We start from the raw sequence: 17,031 nt of genomic DNA, 5'->3' as shown, positions 1-17,031 counted from the left end.
AGATGAAACTACCTCAAGTTAATCGGATTTAAAAAAATAATGGCTCAGCCGAGTCTCGAACCCAAGACCTCTCGCCTACACGCTAGCACCCACGACAATAACTCCACCTCATTCATTTCTGTTTTTAAAGCCCACTAATATATATAACTCGTTTTCCCATTTCATCTTCTTCATAATCATAACAGCTCAATCAGTGGTACAATTAATCCTAACATTAATTTGGTTTTTGGATTTCATAACAATATATAAATGCTTATACCCGTTATCTCAGTTTGATAAACAAAAAAAAAATTAAAACAGCTCCCATTGAAAGATGCTGCTGTCGCTGTTTCAATACAAAAAAAAATACGATTTCAATTTTTAAGAATGTTTTGGACCAAGGTCATAACATGAAATAGGTAAGGAATCGTTCATATAAACTTTCCAAATTCTCAATTTGACCTGAATTACAACAGAGAACTCAAATTTAATTGAAGAACAATGTTTGACTTTTTGTTGCAGAAACATTGACTTCGAAATTCATAATCAAATGGAGAAATTAAGTAATGAAAACTTACAGATAGTTTAGGTGTATGATTCCTAACAAGATTGCGTTATTAGATTTTTAAAATCAGTTCGTATTCGAATTATGGCAAAAAAAGATGAAGCAGCAAAGAACCAGCGGTTTTTATTTTTATTTATTTTGCATCTGTTTGATTTTTTTTTCGATTCATATAGACTACTGGTATTAATGATTGATAATGATAATTGATGACAAAAATAATTCTCCAATAATTCAAGGAATTTGACTATTATAAATTGAAAATGGCGACACTGAATCTTCCACATATATGAAGTCAGAGAAAAAAAATAAAGAGAATAAATAAATGAGACAATGATATGTATAGATTGTTGGACTCTTCTATTTTGTAATGGAACCTGAAATAGAGGATTTGTAGTCCAAAAAAAAACGCAAATAAAACTTGATGCAGACCTAAATCTGATTTGATTCTATGCGTATGATTTTATCCAATAATTAATAATTAATAAGTAATAATTATATTAATAATAGTAATTTATAATAATGATAATATAAATCATAAAAATGATAATAATTATATTAGTATTGATAATAATAATAGATTGTATGAATTCTCAATATAACTAATGATATTAATAATAATAATATCTAATAATAACATTAATTAAAATAATTAAAGTTATAATTTTGTTTATATTAATGATAATATTATTGATGATATTAATAATGATAGTAATATTATTAATAATAGCGGTGATATAACAAAACAATTGTATTAAATTCCATATTTATTATTTAATAATAATGATATTATTATTATTAATAATATCTATTTTTAATCATAAGGAAGTACTAAATAGTAATATTATTAATTTTAGTTTATCTGGCATTACATATAGTGAAATAATACTTTCCTTAATACTGATTTTAATATTAGTATTAATATTAATATTAATATTAATAATGGTAACAATAATAATTTTAGTAATACAATTATATTTTAAACTTGTAATTACATTGAATATAGTAATTTTATATGTTATATACTTTTTACTAATAATAACATATGATATTTAAACCTTTTATATATATAACCAATATACATAATAATTATTTAGAGAAATCATATATATTTTATAGCTTTAGTTTATTAATCATCTTATTATCTTATATATTATTTTACATTCTTACTTCTAATCATTTAATTTCATTTCAATATTCCAAATTAATATATATATACATATTTATTTATAAACAATTGTCCGTGAATCGTTGATAATAGTTAAAGGGTAATTGATTACATAAAATAGTTCAAAGGTCAAATGTATGCATGAACACAGTTCAAAGTTTATGAGACTTCAATATAACTAACTTTGCTTATCGTGTCGAATTCATTTAAAGATTTAAGTTTAAATTTGGTCGGAAATTCCCGGGTCGTCACAGTGGGAGAGTGTTTCCATGGACTTCATCACTTGCTTACCAAAGTCGGAAGGGTGTGGGAGTATTATAGTCATGGTGGACCAGTTTTCTAAGTATGGAACCTTTATAGCCTCATCATCCGAAGTTACCGCGGATGAGACCGGAAAACTATTTTTCAAGAATGTGGTAAAGTATTGAGGGATACCGCACGTGATAGTAAGTGATCGAGATCCGAGGTTCACGGGGCATTTTTGGATGGAGTTGTTCAAGATCATGGGGACAAACTTGAATTTCTCCACGAGTTTTCATCCCCAAACGGATGAACAGACGAAAAGGGTGAATGCACTATTGTGCTCTATCTTCGACACTATGTAAGTGCAAATCAACATGATTGGGCTAAGCTTCTTGATATTGCTCAGTTCTCTTATAACATGCAAAGGAGTGAGTCCACGGGGAAGAGTCCTTTTGAGTTGGTGACAGGACGCCAACCTTTGACCCCGAATGCTTTGGCCGCTTCATATGATGGAGGCAGCCCAGCCGCTTATAGAACGATGAAGGAGTGGCACGAACAATCCGACTTGGCGCGAGCATCACTAGATAAGGCGGCCAAGAAAATGAAGAAATGGGTGGATGAGAAAAGACGACATGTTGAGTTCAAAGTTGGGGACCAAGTGATGGTGAAGCTTTTACCTCAACAATTCAAAACATTTAGAAAGGTGCACAAAGGATTGATCCGGAGATATGAAGGCCCATTCCCGGTAATTGGACGTGTTGGGAACGTATCTTATCGAGTTCAACTATCGCCCAAGTTAAAGATTCATCCAGTCTTCCACGTAAGTTTTCTAAAACCTTATCATGGAGACGAGGAAGACCCAGAACGAGGAGTTTCCAAGCGAGCACCAATGGCAGTTGCGACTTCGTTCGATCGTGAGGTGGAAGATATCTTGTTGCATCGAACGGTACGGAGACGAGGTGTGTCGAGCTATAGAGAATACCTAGTTAAGTGGCATAACTTACCCAATAGTGAAGCAAGCTGGGAGGCCGAAGACCTATTGTGGCAGTTCATAGACAAACTCAAGAAGAATAACGAGGAACACACGACGAGGACGTCGCGAGCTTAGGTGGGGGAGAATGTCACAACCCATTAATCTTATGGCCCAATCCACTAAGTTTGTGGCCCAATATGTCAAAATCAAAGAAGGCCCAAGAACCTCATGGAAGTTCACTAGAACTTTCCCATTGATTCTTCCATAGAATGGTGTGAAAAGTCCATAGATATTTCTAGAGTCATGAATGTTCTAGTAGATTAATCATAGTCATTGATTTAATGTAATCTTAGCCATCCATTTTTAGGTAGGAGTAGTATAAATATGGGTGACCTCATTTGGCACACCACACCTCAAATCTCAAACATTCTCTCTTGTAAAGCATTCTCAAGCAATATAAGTATTTTCTTCAATTTCACTTGTTCTATAATATTTTTTCTTTTGGTTACTTGAATCATTATAAGGTCCGAGTAAGGCTGACTTAGTAGAGACTAAGTGCCGCACGTGAGCTTATTGAGATAAGTCCGTGACAACTAGCTAGCTACCTCAGCTCCTTTATAAATTACCCTTCCTACTTCACCGCTATTTCACAGCACATTCTCTCTTACTCACTTTATTCATCAATCTATCATATTCATATACGGAGTGCTCCATATATTTTTTTTGTTAGAGAGACCGAAACAGAATGGCTGGAGGATGTCCGTACACCGCTCTGCTTTTGGTTCTGTCTTTGATTCTTTTGATCGCATTTGCCGATGTAGCTCAGGTAATTTTAACCATCTTGCACTACACTGTCATTGATCCTTTTATAATGTATATCTATGTATATGTATTTAAGCATACATTATACTAACATTCTTTCTATAAAATTAACTGAGTAGTACAATGTTGTTGTCCAGCTTGGAGGGATGTTTTTCGGGACAAAAATTATCTAATTGTAAATGTTAAATGAATACGTATTTTTTGTTTATGCTATTTAGAAAAGAGTATTTTTACTCAAATATACGTTGATTAATCGTGTTATTCATTATCGTTTTGACTCAAGATATGCGGCTAGTTAAGTTTAAATATAATATTCATGTGAAATAAATTGTTGATCACTCAAATTTTTCGAAACTTCACCATTTTATCATTATCTTTTTCCATTGAGACTTAAATTTTATTGATTTACCAGCTCAAACATTCATACTTAGATAACTACAAATTTCACTACTTAGTCAAATTATGAAGCGCATCATCGTAATCAAATATTCGTTACTTAATTGTTACTTATATATAGTTAGTTTTATTTATCAAATGGATCACAAAATGATAAATTACCTTTCATCACCTATTGAGTAGTATATATATTAAACTCTATTTTATTTTTCATTTATTCTATGCATCGAAAATCGAAATTAATATTTTATATTTCAACTTCAACAGGGGAAAAACAAGTTAAAACCTCAAGGTAAGACATTTTCTCTATACTTAACAAAAATTTATTCAACCAAATTTCCATCTTCGATTATAAATAATACTACTGATACGTTCAATCAAATTGTTGGGACAGAGTGCAGACCAAGATGTACGTATAGGTGCTCGGCAACATCGCACAAAAAGCCGTGCATGTTTTACTGCCTAAAGTGTTGTGCCAAATGCTTGTGCGTACCAGGAGGTGTTTATGGTAACAAGCAGAAGTGTTCTTGCTACAATAACTGGAAGACTCAAGATGGCAAGCCAAAGTGTCCTTGATCTTTAATTCTTTATATATCAATGATTAGAGGGGTTGCAATGTCAATTTTACAGAATCAAAGGGTCTGACTGTTTTATTTATTGTTTGTTTGTTTTGTTTTGTTTTCCCAATTCGAATAAAGTGAAATGTACGGATAACCGAGGGGCATTTAGTCAAAGTGTTATCCGTGAGGTGTTTGTTTAGGTATTTTATCAACTATGATATCAATCGTGCTTAACCTAAACAAGGATACTAATTAAGTTGTTTAGGTATTTTATCATTGGCGAATCTAGAGCTTCAAAAACAAGCTAGATAGTGAGGTCCTCAAGTGGGTTATATCAAATTTGATCGAACTATACACTAAGTTTACCTAATTAATGGAGTCCTAGGACACCCCTAAAAAGGCCTAGAATCGCCCCTGTTGATGATTAATGAGAGTGAATCACAAGTTTCCTTGTTGGACTATCTTTTATAATGGATATTCAAGAATGTGTTATTTTTTTGTTAAAGATGTAACAAAATTTGTTAAATTTACTATTAAACATAGACTACGATATATTAAATGTGTAATTTGTATGTTTATTTTATTGAATATACGTGTTTTGTTGTAATACTAGATTTTAAGAGCCCGTACGTTGTACGTCAACTCTAAAAAATAGTTTTCATAAGCGTTACTATTTGTACCACATTATTCGTTGTTGATAGTTTTTGTAATCGTTACTATTTGTTGTTGTTAATTACTCAAATGTGTAAATAACAATATCTAATTGCATAACTATAACAACTTTGAGAAATATTATGACTATGCATACACTGTAAACCATTTTGTAAACCACGGGGACCAACCACCTTGAAACATCGCAATTTTTTCGATATAAAATAAATAAATTAATAATATATAAAAATTAATGGTGAATTGTAGTTGGTCAAATAATCCCTGACGCTTTCATCTTTTTTCCTTCAGATCGTGATTGACGCCTCTTCAACGTCAAGGCGTCAGCCACCGATGCCACATAAGTCACGCCCTATTTTCTGACGCCCTTTAAAATGGTCTTGTAATTTTTATGGCTCCAAATCAAGTACAATGTAGAGCAAATCATACACCTTCAAGCATTTTTTTCATACTATAAAAGTAACCATTCACACCTATATAATACTCTATATAATAACAACTTTGACAAAATACATAGTTCAACTCCGTACAAATAATATAAATATCCAATAAAATCTAAAATTAGTCAACGTGAGTTATATGCAGGATCGAGTGTAATTTCATATTCAAAGTATATAGGTCAATGTTGACCGCGTACATATGAATTAGTGAACAATTGTTGAAATTACTTTGTAAAACATTCTATGAAAAATTAGACACGGTTCTTTGACATTTCAATGTGATTGGAACATCAGAAAACTCTATTTTAATCTGTAACCCATTAACAAATCATTCCAAAAAAAGAAAAACAGTAGCCATTTTAACAATGTTTCTTTAACTAATTGTTTCATACTTTCATGTCTTCCTTAAGGACCCATCTGATCACTTATTTCCATTTTCTCTTAATCACATACGTAACCTCATTAACCTTCAATTTGACAAATATCGGACCGCATAATCAGAACCAAAAGATAGATATTGAAGGTGACGGAGCATACATATCCGACGGTGGAATCCAATCAACCCCAGATCGGATCGTACCGAATCGTCGGAGGAGGAGGAGATAAACATGACACCCTTTTTAGACCTATAATAAAAATTCACTGATTGTACTAACCTATCAGTCCAACCCGCCCATTTCATCACCTCTAATATTCAGAAAAAAATAACCAAACTCATCATCGTCGATTTTGTGTTGTTTCTTTTTGTTCACAATAACATCAAATACGACTTCGGCTATGGGTTCTACATGAACAAAACACGTATTAAGATTCAAAATATTGGAGAATAATTATACGATTGCAGCAAAAAAAGAGAAAACGGCGTAACAAAATCATTTTCTTTTTGCTATGATTTTACTTGTTATGGCAGGTACCATGACTTTTCTTTTAACATAACCATACCTAAATCAAATTACTACAGGTACAAAATAGGAGGTATGTTTAACTTCAAATATTACAGGTATGTCTAAAGTAAAACATTTTAACACAAAACCATGCAAAACACTAAAGCAAAATTAATTTAAACAAACACTAAACCATGCAAAAAGGCTCATTTTAAGAACATCAATAATGCATACTACATACCTAAACATTTCCGGGTCTACTTCATCCATCTCAAGTATATTCAACAATATAGAGGAAGGAGTTTATATGAATGCCCATATCAAAATAACAAATAAAAAGTGAGAAGTTCCTCTAATTTAAATTTGATCATACCCAAATATATTGACAACTCCATGTGTTTAGGATGTATTTTGCTCAGATGTTAAGATCAAGAAGTTCTTGTTTGCGATGATGTAGCGTTTTTATCAAGCTTTCAAAAAACAAAAAAAACTGCACAAACACAAGAAGTCGATAGTATGTGGCTTATGAGTATCATTAGCAACCCATCTTTACACAGTCCTAGAGTGACCCATACCGATCTAAGAGTGTGTATGTAGTAACTAAACTGACCCATACCAAACCCGAAAATTTGTTATATAAAAATCAACCGAAGTCAAAATTTGCACCGAAAGGAACTGTTTCAAACAACTTTTAGTCTGAACTAAAGGGGCTTCCCAAAAATGAAGTAACATACATGATTCATCTCATACTAAACAACTAAATCAACATAAATGAAGGTATAGGTAGAGATAATTTAAACTTAAACAGCTGATTCATAATTCATACAAAGTAAATTTCATCATTTACTAACTTATAAAAGTGAAGGCAAATAACCTGATTCAGAATCAAAAACAGCAAAGTTAATGTTGGTACAACTCTAAAGCGAATACAAATATACAACTTGGATATAACTTCATACCATATATGTGATAAGAAAGGTTAGAGTGATTACTTACATAGACACTGGATACTCAAAAAAATATTTCTTCATAACAACTGTTAAAATAAAATCGATCATTTGTTCAGAGGCTAGTTGGAGTTTAATCTGCTTAAAAACATGTAAATTACTAACTTGTAAATACGATACAGGGTAAATACAAATAAATGATATGTACCTTCGCGCATCTGAACAACGCACCGAGCAGATCAGTTACACGAAAACACACTAATTAAAGTGTAAGAAGCAATAACGTTGTTAATGTTATGCGTATATTAGACTTCGTATCCCTTACTCAAATGCCAAGCTTTACTTGACAATGATGCCATGCAATTCTGCACAACATGATCCACATTAGAATGGGTTAATTTCAACCCTTTTACTTTAACATGGGTTAATTTGGTTTATATTCACCTCCAACGGGTCTAAATAGCAACCAGGTCATATATGTCAAATGGGTCATATGTCACCTAAAGTACACTTCTGATGTATGACCTCATGTAAATTATTGAAGACATGCATTCGGTGTTCAAAAACTTTGGACACAGGGCGTTTTGGGCAAACCTTGCCTGACCCGTTTCGACACATACCAAAGATTACCTGTAGTGACTATCAGGACTTGTATTCATAACCTATAAATAAACCATATTAAAACTATAGTTGTTTGCTCACAATAGCAGTTATTCAAAACCAAATGCAACTAATTTTAGATGAATCAATCAAATCAATAATTCCAGTACATCATCCAGTTGAACTAAACATTACCATGTCCAAAAGGACCGATAATGATGACGACAATGAAATTGCACATGTATCTCAACTGTAAAACCATTGAAATTAAAGTGATCAAATTTAAAATAACCAAGTTTCAAATCGAATTAAAAAAACCAATCATTGATAATTCAATTGTTAAAAAAAAACCAAGAAAAATTAGAAGAACGATGTAAGAATTTGCAATACCTTCACATCAATTTTGATCGACCCGTTTTTGATCCGAAATCCTTTTTGCAACATCGGTTAACCATATAAAATGAACCATAAAGGTAATCCGACTTCTCCCTGTTCCTAAAATCCATAAACTTGATATAGAAAACATAAACACTCGCATGTAAAACTTGATAATCGAAAGGTGTTTTATCTGTACTTATCAATTGAAGCAAGCAAAGTTGCATCATGTCATAAAAACAAACAAATATCAAAAAAACCAAACAATTAAAGATGTTACAGATGGTAAACAATTGATAGAACCTTTAAATTCAACCCACATGTAATCTTCAGCAAAATCGTTAAAACAAAAGTAGATAAATTCTTTTTATAAAAACTCAACAATATTCAAAATTGATACAGTAAAGTAAAATATTCTTACTGTTGATACATTAAACACCTACCTCCAAAAAAGAACAGATTAAAAATAAGATGAAGACGAAGGAAGCACACGAATCCTTTCAACTTGAAATCGATTTGATACTCAGCATTGTGTGATGATGATTAATACCAAATCCCTTATTTCAAAATAACGCTGTAAACCCTAAATCGTTTCAAACCCTAAAAAATTTATACGGATCCGTGCGTAATACTGTAGAGATTAAGTCAGATGTAATGGTTGGCGATCCAATCGGAGGTAGTTTTCAGTCGCTGACGTTTTTAGGATTTGGGGTGTTGAGGTTTGAAGAAAGAGATGCAGATGGAAGAGAGAAGATGGGTTTATTTTTTTTATTTTTTTTATTCAGAAATAAGCATATTGGTGGTGCTTTGATGTCCACGTGTATGGTACCAGTAATTTGTAGCATATGAGAGTGTTTTTAAAAAAATCCACGTGGAAAATAAAATGCTGGGACAATGTGAGTGTGACAAGTAGGATTTGAAATTCATGCTTTGTAAAATGTAGAGATATCATAATTAATTCATTATATAATTGCAAGCAAAATGTATGTGCAATGGTAAATGCATTTGTAATAGTAATTGTGTTTGCAAATATCTATATTTATGTATTTATATATGTATTTCGGGTGATAATGGATATATTCATGGATGAAAATTTTTATCTGTATCCATATCCATATTCATTTAAGTTTATTCATATCCGTATTCATATCCATTTAGATTATCCATATCCATCACGAATCGGATGGATCGGATGGATATCCGTTGGATCGGGTGGCCATTGCCATCCTGACTTGTGATACTTCCTAAAACTTGCAAAGATTTTTTGGCACATCAAACAGGAGTGACAAAAGACTGAAAGAGGCAATCGTGCCAGGCAGTTTCGATCCATACTAAATTAATAGGTGTGCTCAACATATTCATGTAATATAAAGCTCCTCCATTACGTGCATTAGAATTGCATTGGACCACTTATATTTGAATAAATGTTGAAGAATTAAACCCATAAATAATCTTCTTGATAACGTAATGTCACACAAGACAAATTTAGTACCTTCTAAAACATATAGTTTAGAATGTAACATGCTCAAATGTTTCAACTTGTCAAACAGGTTTAAAGTTTCCATATTGCATTTTGAATGCAATCCTAAACCATATTGGACAGTCACTCTACTAATAAAATTAAAAATACCAAAAAATTATATTAGGCAGTCACTCTACTAATAAGACTCGATAACCTTAATAATTATATTGGACAATATTTACCTAATTAAAGCCCAAGTACTTTTAGTAAAAACCTAGTTTGTTTTAACAATACCAAATTGTTTAGAAGGTGAATTCTTGACCCATATGAATATAGTCGATTGTAGGCATACATGACATTACACACAATATGACATATGACAACAGGAGAGTAAGACTAAAGGTGGCGTTCTTGATACATTTGCTTATGAATGTGACTCGAGTCATTTCTTAACGCTCATATGATTATAATCAAACATATTAAAAAAGAAAGGAAAAGGTCAAATGAGTCGAAAATGTTTTCTGACCCGCTTATTTGACCAACTCATTTTGGCATAAAAATTAAAGATGTATATTGGCTAACCTGAATAAGCCAAATAATACACAGACTCCTTCCCGTTATTATATCTCTAAGAAAAACTCGAAAGCTATAGACGTCACTTCCCTCATTAAGGATCCCTGCACTCACACAGCAAGGGTTTTATACATATAGGCATTGGTTGCCAGTAATTACTTTGTCATGAGGTCAGAATTTGTATTAAATAATAAATTGCTTTTCAAAAAAAAAAATTGTAATGAATTACTAATGCAAATAATCATCCAAATAAGTAATAGTAGTAAAAACCCTTATACAGAACTACAAAATAAAGGTTCAGAAAACTTACGATCAATCCAGCTACTGAACATATTTGAAGTATTAAATTAATATGACTTTCTTAGGCCCCGTTTGTCTCACGGAATCCCATTGAATTCCGTGAGCCAAACGGGACGTTAGTGTTATCTTCATACCATTCTTTTGTACTTAACTATCATCAAATAAAATTTAATATAAAATAATATACCTAAATAAGTCATAGTAGTAAAATCTATTTTGCATAACTAAAAACATGAAGTTTCAAAAAATATATTATGGAAGGAAATGGTCCACACGTATTTGATGCAAAAGACATCCTTCGAATTACTGTTTTTCTTATGTCACATAAATACGTTCCGGATATCATTTTCTCAAAGGGCCGCATCATTATTAGCCATTGCATGATATACAGAACAAATATTAACAGTGTTTAGAGACACAACCTGATACAATATAAACATATTAACCTGATCATTTGGGTTTTGGCTGTCGGTATGAATCCAAATCAACGTTATATGCTGTTCTAGGAAAATGTGAGGACCAAAAATATCCACATTCCATACTGATGATAATCTGATTGACCAAAAAAAAAAAATTTATTGAATTAAAAATTTTTTAACTACTTTTATTCTTAGTTGAATATTATTAATAACCCAATATACCATGCCCAATGAACCCTCTGAAGCATGTATGTAAAGTGCATGAAAATTTTCATCCATGGTAGGCACAGCATCCATAAATAATCTGCAAATTTTAGATCGTTATTTATTTTATCTTTTTCCACAAGTCCAAAAACATAAAATGATTTTTTTTCTACTCATCTCTTCAAGCTACATATTCTAAATTAAACTCAAGAACAATCACTATAAACATACATGTCCTCATATATAAATTTATTATAAATTATAATAGCCATATGTTTAAAGAGTTCTAGAAAGCAACTCATATGTTAAGTGACATGATAATGGTGAATCGAAATGCTTCACCATGACTTCTAAGCACAAAGATTGCCTAAGAAGACCTTTTTTTTTTTTTTTTTTTTTTTTTGGTATGAAATAGCAACACATTACTTGCAAAATTTGTAGAACACACATGCATATAATAATATAATTAAAATTAGTAACAGATTAAGCTGACCCAGCTGCTATTCTTATTGGCTTTGCAAGTTGCACCAACTACAAAGGTTTCATCTTAGATGTGGTTTGAATATGTTTGATCATTAATTTTGTCAAAACATTACTAACCTGGCTCAATTTAAAATTTAAAAAATTAGCCGTATGTTTTGGTTTAAACTAAATGAAACCCAAAGAATAAATATGCAACCATTTGAACCATGATTGTTTCATCTGCTATTTTATTTTACCCATTCAAATAAAACATAACCATAATCAACTCATTCATATATAAACTGATTATAATAACTAAAATCATCAAATTTGAAGTTCATGTTTAACAAATTCGATTCATGGAAGCATATTATCACAATCACAAATTTGATTCATATTAAATAGCAAGGAAACCAGTATGTTTGAATTTTACTTCTATACTACCCTAAAAAAGTTGATCAGTTTTTTTTTTTTTTTAACATATAGTGAATCTAAGTGTAACTATGAACCCTAATTTCTGATAATATAGAATAAATCGAAATTGACATACCTGAAACGAAGATCAACATAAATAAAACAACACACCTAGATTTCCATTATTAGGGCAACAAACAACTTGAAGATACTTAGGGCAAACAATCGCATGTATGAATATGGCATGACTGAATATTGAAATTAGGGCAAAATATAGCAGGTATGAATATCGGTTGACTGGGAAAACGCATAAATTAGGTTTTCTAATAGTTCCAGCGTTCTTATGAGTTGTATTCAGTGTTGAAAAAAACCCGATTACTCACCGATTAATCATTTTTAAGAGAAATCCGTTCCGATTTTCAAAAATCCGTTTAATTAAAAGGTTAACGTCAATTGATGGGTCAAAATCGAATTTTGTAATCAAAGTTGGTCAAAGTAAAAAATGATTAACATTTTAACATGAATTTACACTTGAACTTTATAGTTTTTGAGGAAAATGAATAATTTTAGACAATTATGTTAAAGTTTATTTTTATATTTATGCTTTTTTTCTATATTTACATGTAACACCCCATTTTTCTCCGTACATGATTTATAAGTGTATTGTGTATGTACGATAGGCGTATGAAGGGTTCGGGACATGTTCGGGTGTTGAGGTCTTGTATACAAGAAAATGACTCAGATCACGCTGTGTGTCGCGGCGCGACAAATGAGGCCGCGGCGCGGCAATTAACTGGAAATCAGATCAGAAGTCCAACAAAAAATGATCCCAGACCTAGGCAAATGTCGCGGCGCGACATTTAAGGCCGCGGCGCGGCAATGTGGGCGAACTGGTTCCTGTTTTCGCAATATTTAGGTAAAGTGAGGGGCATTTTGGTCTTTTCGCGTTTGAACCAGATTGAGATCTTAAATCTCATCCACTCCTTTCATTTCCTAATTTCTTTTCCCTTTTCATTTCATTTTCCTCTCAAAAACTCAAACACCCAATTGGATTCAAACGGATTTTTGGAAAGAAAGAAACGGGATTTGATCTTTGGCGTAGTTGACAAGTTTGTTCTCCTCGTTCTTAGCTACACGGTGATACTAGTGGTAAGCTCTAACTCCGAATTTCATTTTCGTGTTCATCATTCAAATTTGGGGCTTTTGATTGTATGATTCATAGATGGAACCCATTTAGTTGTTAATTGGAGATTAACACCAAGATTCGGGTTTGTAAGTGTTAGAGGCGGGTTTTGGGTTGGTTAATGATTTAACCATGTTTAAGACTTGAGGATAGTGTACAATCACTAGCATTAGTGATTATTGGTGTTTTGGAGACTTTTAGGGTTTTCGTGGTTGACTAATTTTGACTAGAGTCAAAATTAGGGTTTGTTGAGGATTATGACCCGATTGTTGATTTAATAAGGTTTGTAAACTTAAAATGGATTAAGTTGAATTATAAAACCGAGTTAAACATATTTTGGTGTCAAAACTTGTAAATGGTGAGATTTTGACCTTATGGGCGAAAATTAGGGTTTACGGGCGATTTTGAGAACGATAAGTGTTTAACACTTGTGTTCGGGTTTAATTGGCATATTAGGACCATTATCACTTGTGTTAGTGATTATTGGTTAGTTTGGGCGCGGTTTGTACTTGGAGGTGCATTTGGGTCGAATTTGCACTAAGTGTCAAATTGGGTTGGTTTGTAAATCCAATCTAAGTGTGTTGTTAAATTTGTGATAATGGAATAGGTACTTTCCATTGACGAGTTGCGGATTACTTGGAAGCATTCTTCAAGGCGACAAGGAGAGTGTTAATATCCTATATGCATATGTATGTGTAGGATGGGTGCGGTTCGGGTGAAGTGGTTCTCGGTCATAGAGCTCACTTCACATATAGGTGGATTGATGGACTTGTGTATAGGTCCAATTGGCACGTTTGTGCGTTTTGGTTGACCACCTTTGGCGAGGTACACGCTTGTGTGTACGTTATCACACGTGGTTGTGATTTGGATGTTATAACCCCAATGGCGAAGGGTTGATATTGTTGAGAAGTGAATCACGTGTAGTTCGGATTCATGATGACTCGTGTAGTTCGGTCATCTTATTGAGGTAGTAATCTCGTGTAGTTTCGGATTACTAAGGCTCGTGTAGTTCGGCCAACCTCGATGTTGCGAAGATAGTAATCTCGTGTGGGTTCGGATTACTAAGGCTCGTGTAGCTCGGCCAATATTCATTGTGGCGTTTGGTATTCGGTAATGGGTTAAGGGGTTAACCTTATTCGTTTTATATTGTTATATATATTAATGTAATGTTGTGTTATAGCTAACCCTCCGGGTGTAGCTTATTGGCGTTGTTCACATCGTCGTTGGTGACCTTACACTTTGTTGATATCTTTAGCTTGTTGCTTAGAGATAGTACGGTATGCTTAGAGTAGTTGCCTTATACATGGATGCTTCGGTATGCGGTATTTGATATTTGTGTGGCGTGTCCATTTTATACATATATATGTATGTAGTATATTATCACTCACTAAACGTTAGCTTACCCTCTCGTTGTTGATATTTTTATAGGTTCGCATGCTTGGCGGCTCGGGTAAGCTTAGGGATTAGAGATCTTGGCTAGGTTGCTTAGAAGATCTTGCTTTTGTACTCGATTAGGATTTGGGTAGCGTAGTCCCAAATCACCATGCTCGATTTTGTTGAAAACTAAACTAGTCGGGTCGTGTATGTCCGTTTGGATAATTAACTAATGTATTAAATGTTTTAAGGTTATTAAACCTTCTATTGTAATTAAAGATGTTTATGGAAAAACAATTGGGACCTAAAGTATTATTTAATGCATATTAAAAGGAAAAATTTTTATGGGCCGGTTTTAATACGGGTTGGGTCGTTTCAAGTGGTATCAGAGCATGGTCTAAGGGATTTAGGTGACTTGAGATAGGTGCCTAGACTTAGACTTTTGTGTGTGCTTATTTGTTGTGGGACTTGTAGGATTACGGGTTATAGTCAGAACGTGTGTTTATATCGCGTGGAATTGTCGTTGTGTTGGTTATATCATCGAGCGAGGCAGTCGTTGTACTAACGAGTTGAGACGATGTGTGTGCGTAATAAGGACTTTCAAACCTTATTACGGGTGCAAATCGTGTCAAACAAGTGATGTACGACGAGTGTTTAGCAAGATGGACCGGTGTGGAGTGTGTGTTTTATACGTTCGTGATCTAATCGCTTTGCATTCCTTAGAATGGCGACGGGAAGTGGGATCGAGACGAACAATGCTGAGTTTAACACTAGAGTTGCGGGCGCCGTTGCGGAGCAAATGAGTGAGTTTCGAGAAGAAATGGATAGGAAGTATTCCGAATTTCGGGGTAGTAGTGAAATGGAGCGTTGTCTTAAGAGCTTCATGAGGACTAAACCCCCGATGTATGACGGGAAACCAGATCCTTTGGTAAGCACAACTTGGATCTCGGATGTCGAAGGGTGTTTTCGTACTATTGAATGCCCTCCTGAGAAGAGGACAAGACTCGCTACTAGTTTGTTGCGGGGTAGGGCAAAGGATTGGTTGGATGGTAAGATTGATCTTGTCAGTGGTGAACCGTTTATGGCGTTATCGTGGGACGGGTTTAAGAAGGAATTCTTCGAGGAGTTTCGGACTTCAGCCGATTTGTCGGAAATGCGTAATGAGTTGCGATATTTGCAACAGGGTTCTATGGATTTGAATACTCTCAAGACGGCCTTTATGGCGAAGGCTCATTTTTGCCCGGAGTATTTGGGGAATGATAATTTGTTGATGCAAGATTTCTATCGAACCTTGAATGATGACTTGAAAAATTAGATTAGCCGAGGTCACGCGAAATCATTTGCGGAATTATTCGCCGTGGCTAGAGGTTTCGAGTCGTATACGCGATCAAAGATTGGTGAACCTTCAAGTGAGAGAAGAGTTGTTTCGTATGGTGCTCCGAGTAAGAGGACTAAGGGTCCGAGTGTGAGCACGGGTGGTACGCGGACGGATATACCGGATTCTAGTGCATCTAGATGTTACAATTGTGGCATGAGGGGTCACAAGTCTTGAGAATGTTCGGTACCAAAGGGTGATGGTATGGTGTGTTTCAATTGCCAAGAAGAAGGACATCGTAAGTCAGAATGTCCCAAGTTAGTGGGACAGGTGCGGCAAGGAGACGTTAAGGTACGTTTCGTTTTAATAAATATGCCCTTTGATTATTTATTAAGTGCCGTTTGAATTTGAGTTGATTAAATGCCTTGTGTTGTTCATATTGTTGTTATGGGTGACATTCCTAATGGAAGTACCCAATGGTGACATTGATTGTCGGGCGAAGGGCGTAAGACTTGGTGCCACCAAGCATTCCTTAGTATCTGGGAAATGTTTCTACCAAGCCATGGAAATGGGTTTTGGTGTTCGGTTGTTAAGCGCGTGTTCGCTTTAGTGTGGAGGTCGATGAACCGTGAGGTTCGACGGGTGGGCTGAAAACCTTGAGATCGAGTGTTTTGAATCTCGATGTATGTTGGAAATGGAGTATATAA

The 17,031-nt window shown here is 33.8% G+C and overlaps 1 protein-coding gene across 1 annotated transcript; it reads left to right on the top strand.

Moving 5' to 3' along the window:
- The first annotated feature begins 3,670 nt into the window (after positions 1-3,670).
- On the top strand, positions 3,671-4,719 carry LOC139862595 (protein RSI-1-like). The gene is made up of 3 exons (XM_071851211.1): positions 3,671-3,751; positions 4,411-4,435; positions 4,538-4,719. The coding sequence occupies exons 1-3, from the start codon at positions 3,671-3,673 to the stop codon at positions 4,717-4,719; spliced, it is 288 nt and encodes a 95-aa protein (XP_071707312.1).
- The last annotated feature ends 12,312 nt before the right edge of the window (positions 4,720-17,031 follow it).

The sequence above is a fragment of the Rutidosis leptorrhynchoides genome, chromosome 8, assembly GCF_046630445.1.
Source record: "Rutidosis leptorrhynchoides isolate AG116_Rl617_1_P2 chromosome 8, CSIRO_AGI_Rlap_v1, whole genome shotgun sequence".
Lineage (NCBI taxonomy): Eukaryota > Viridiplantae > Streptophyta > Magnoliopsida > Asterales > Asteraceae > Rutidosis > Rutidosis leptorrhynchoides.
The sequence above is the reverse complement of the archived record's forward strand: the minus strand, read 5'-3'. Positions and strand labels throughout refer to the sequence as shown.